The 3,476-nt window shown below is 45.3% G+C and overlaps 1 protein-coding gene across 1 annotated transcript in view; it reads right to left on the bottom strand.

Moving 5' to 3' along the window:
* NRK (Nik related kinase) overlaps positions 1-3,029 on the bottom strand; it is a 142,379-nt gene extending 139,350 nt beyond the window's left edge. The window contains exon 1 of the mRNA XM_007103212.2: positions 2,973-3,029. Coding sequence (XP_007103274.2) covers positions 2,973-3,029 — 57 coding nt within the window. The remainder of the gene's footprint in view (positions 1-2,972) is intronic.
* Positions 3,030-3,476: the final 447 nt, after the last annotated feature.

The following is a 3,476-nucleotide window of genomic DNA, read 5'->3' as shown; positions in this document are numbered from 1 at the left end:
ACACACAAAGATTAAAATATATATATATATATATATATATATATATATATATATATATATGGTTTTGCCATTCCCTTTTTCAAAAAGGAAGCACAAACCACAAATCTCTGTACTTTCTTTTCTGTTTTGTCATCTATAGGAAATGTTTATTCAATAGTAAGTCAGGAAAAATGACAGTAACCCATTAATTAACAGAGAAAATGCAGCTTACCCACCTGGCAGTCTCTGGTTATTATGTTTACTCTTTTATGTCTTTAACTTTAGGGAATTATGCAAAAAAGAAAGTACATTTCTCTCTCCCCTCTCCCTGCTTCCCCAGCTTTCACTATTGCTTAATATTTTAGGTCTTAAAAGATATCTATCTAATAACAAAAATGCCAAATAACCTTCTACTACTTTCTTTAAATCGCAATTTGCACAGCCAGCTTGGCCTCTCTCAAAGGTCCTTGTCTTGTGGTCATTTAGTTGGCCAGCCCTAGAATAGACATAATATATCAATCTTAAACTAGACCCATATTTAATCATTCTATATTCCTCAAGATTCTTTTTTTGCTCAATGTGAAACTCCAGTCTGAACCCCCCCTCATTACCTGGCTGTTGCCAAGTTGGTATACTTGGTGTTGACAGATGCCAACTTTCTGACCTCATATGTATCCTATTGAGGATAATTATCACAAGGGATCTCACCATATGCAGGTTTCTTTGCTTGCTTTATCATCTCTACTTTGCATCAAAATGCAAACTTCGAAACAGATAACTTAGATATCTCTTGACCTTTTCATTTACTCTTATTTCTTCAGCAACTTAGGAAATAAGTCAAATGCAAAGAAATCCAAAATCACTAACCTATACCTCAGTGACCAAAACAACAGTGAATGTTTTGCATCTCTAAAAATTTGATGTAAAAAAAAATTCTAAAGGGGGGTGCTCTTCCTCTGCTTGATTTCTTAGGGTTTAGACCCTGATGGATGTTCAGGAAGAGGGGAAACTTATGCATAATTTGCTCACATGGTGAAGATCTCCATGATATAAAATAGCTCCTATGTAATAGAAATTTAGAAATTGTTAGAAGTTGAGGACTTTACGAGACTTTCATGAAGTCTGTAAAATGAGGCCAAACATCAATGCCCTGAAATTTTGTCTTCTCCCTATCCCTATATTAAAAACTAACCTCATCTTTCTCTCCTCCACGCCCCCACCAACCCCCAGAAAACTATTTCAGTGAACTGCAATGTAAAGATTGTAGCCTTTCCCCTTATCTTCTTGGCTCTCACCAAGTTCTCATGTCCAGGGCCATGACCGGGTCAGTTAGTCTGGGCCATTTCCCCCCATTTTTTTTTTTTTTGCAGCAATCAAACCTTTTCTCCTTGCTTTTGGAATTCCTTGCTCTCTCATTTTTAGGAGGTCTTTCCCATTCCTCCCTTCAGTCAATTTAAAAAAGAGTTTATTTCAGTTTGCCTACGTGTGGTTTCCATATTTGCCCTAGTTTTTTTTTTTTTCTCTTTCCCCCACCGTACACAGAGAATGTTGGAGGAGGGTAACATTTCATTCATTGGTTTTACACTTAGGAGCAAATCTAGTCAGAATATGAAAGTGCTGTTCAGAAAGGAAACCACCAATTGAGGCCTCCATATTCCAGAAATCTCATGTATACACTGAGTGGAAAAATATTTAACTTTTAAAAATTCTGTGACTTTATTTTATGAAGCTGCATGAATAACCACAATGCTGATTATCTGTAATTCAACACGTTTACATTGAGGCTCCTTTAAAAAAAAGGCTGAGAACAAATTGCTAAAATGTTACCCATGTGCATCACCTCCTCCTCCACATTGTTTCAGTGTGAAATTATATAGGTGAGGCTTGGGGAATGCCCCATTTTTGAGGGGGACAGGTGTCTGCCATCATCAGGAAGACAATATTTAAATGTAAATATGTATAAAATTAAGGCACTGCTACTTTGAATAGTTCCATAACCTCAAGGTTAATATTTAGCTTTTCCCAAAGCAAGCAGGCCACTGCCCTGTACTACAGTTGCCTGGTGATCATTCCAGCACGGTGCATGCTTATTCCCTTTAGAGAGTCCAGAGGCCCTTTGCATTCAAGAGAGGGTGCGATTGAAATGCCAATCTAAAACGGGAACTTGAAAAACGGATTTGGGTGGGATCCAATATCTGCCAGAAACCAGATGCCAATGAAATAAACGGTGCTGCTAAAATAATAAGTGTACTAATAACGACGGCGATAATAGCTCACCAATCAATTACAACTCTGGAGGAAAGCTGGGCATTTGGGAAAAGGAGAATCCGCAAACGAAAACCACGAGAAAAAGCTAAATCTGGTTAGCAAGTGAGCGCAATACATTTTTTCTTAATTGGGGTGTGCAGAATTCACTTCTTCCCCAAGCGGCGTCGAGTTCCTTAGCTCCGGCAATACTAAATCGGGACCAGTGCCCTGGCAGAGTAAGAAGGTTTTAGAAAGTGCTATTAGGAAGTGAGACTTCAACGCTTTAATTTTCTGGCCCGCTGTCACCTAGAAGGAAAGGTCACGCCGAGAGTGGGCATCTCTTCTGGCAAAAGAAGAAGCAAACGACGGGGCGGCGGGGTGACAGAGAGGCGTGCTTTCAGGAAGCCACGCGTCGTCGCGCTCTTTGGCTTCTCCTTGGGCCCCGCTAGACAAGTACCCGAGCGCCGCTAGACCAAACGGGCCACATTTAGTAAAGGTCCCGCTGTTTGTGGCCCGCACCAACCTACTGCCACCTCTTCCCCCGGCCCTTTGCCTTTCCGTGAGTTTGGAGCAACCCGGGTGCCCAGGGGGCGCCTTTCCCGCAAGCCCACTCCCGGGGTCCCCTCCTGCAGTCGCGGTCTCATCGAAGTCCTGGCCTAGCCAGGCTTTCGGACGTCTGTCCCCTCCTTCGATGCTCAGAACTCGCAGAAGAGAGCACTTCAGGGGTGAGGGCGTCCTCTACTCACCGGCAAGTGGCCCAGATCCGTGACCTCCTTGTCCCTCCAGCCCCCAGGTCCCGCCATGGCTTCGAGCGGAACCGGAGCGGGTGACTGAGTTAGGCACGCTCGGGGAGTCTGAGGTGGAAGCGGACAGAAGTCGAAGGAGGAGAAGGGAAGAGAAAGGGCCGGGGAAAGCAACGGGGACCAGGGTTTGCGGCGTGGGAGAAAGAGGAGGGGAAAGTGGAGGGAAAAGAGCGAGGAATGGAGGGAAGCCGGAGTTTGAGAGGCGGGAAGATGAGTCTGGCTAAGGCGAGAGAAGAATCTGAGCGTCCGTCCCGGAGACCAAGGAGTGAGAAGGGTGCTCCGAGGGCGAGAGCGCAGCGTCTGTCCCGGCAGGGTGCGCCTCTTTCAGGGTGGGGAGGGGGGCGGTGCAAGGAGGGGGCCCGGGAGCAGCTCGAAGGGGATTGGTGCAGCGTCACGTCGCCAGGTGGGCAGCCCCGCGGCGGGGAGGCGGGCGAGGGGGCCCCTGGC

Source organism: Physeter macrocephalus, chromosome 21 (genome assembly GCF_002837175.3).
Source record: "Physeter macrocephalus isolate SW-GA chromosome 21, ASM283717v5, whole genome shotgun sequence".
Lineage (NCBI taxonomy): Eukaryota > Metazoa > Chordata > Mammalia > Artiodactyla > Physeteridae > Physeter > Physeter macrocephalus.
Note: the sequence above shows the minus strand (reverse complement) of the source record. Positions and strands in the feature narration are given on the sequence as shown.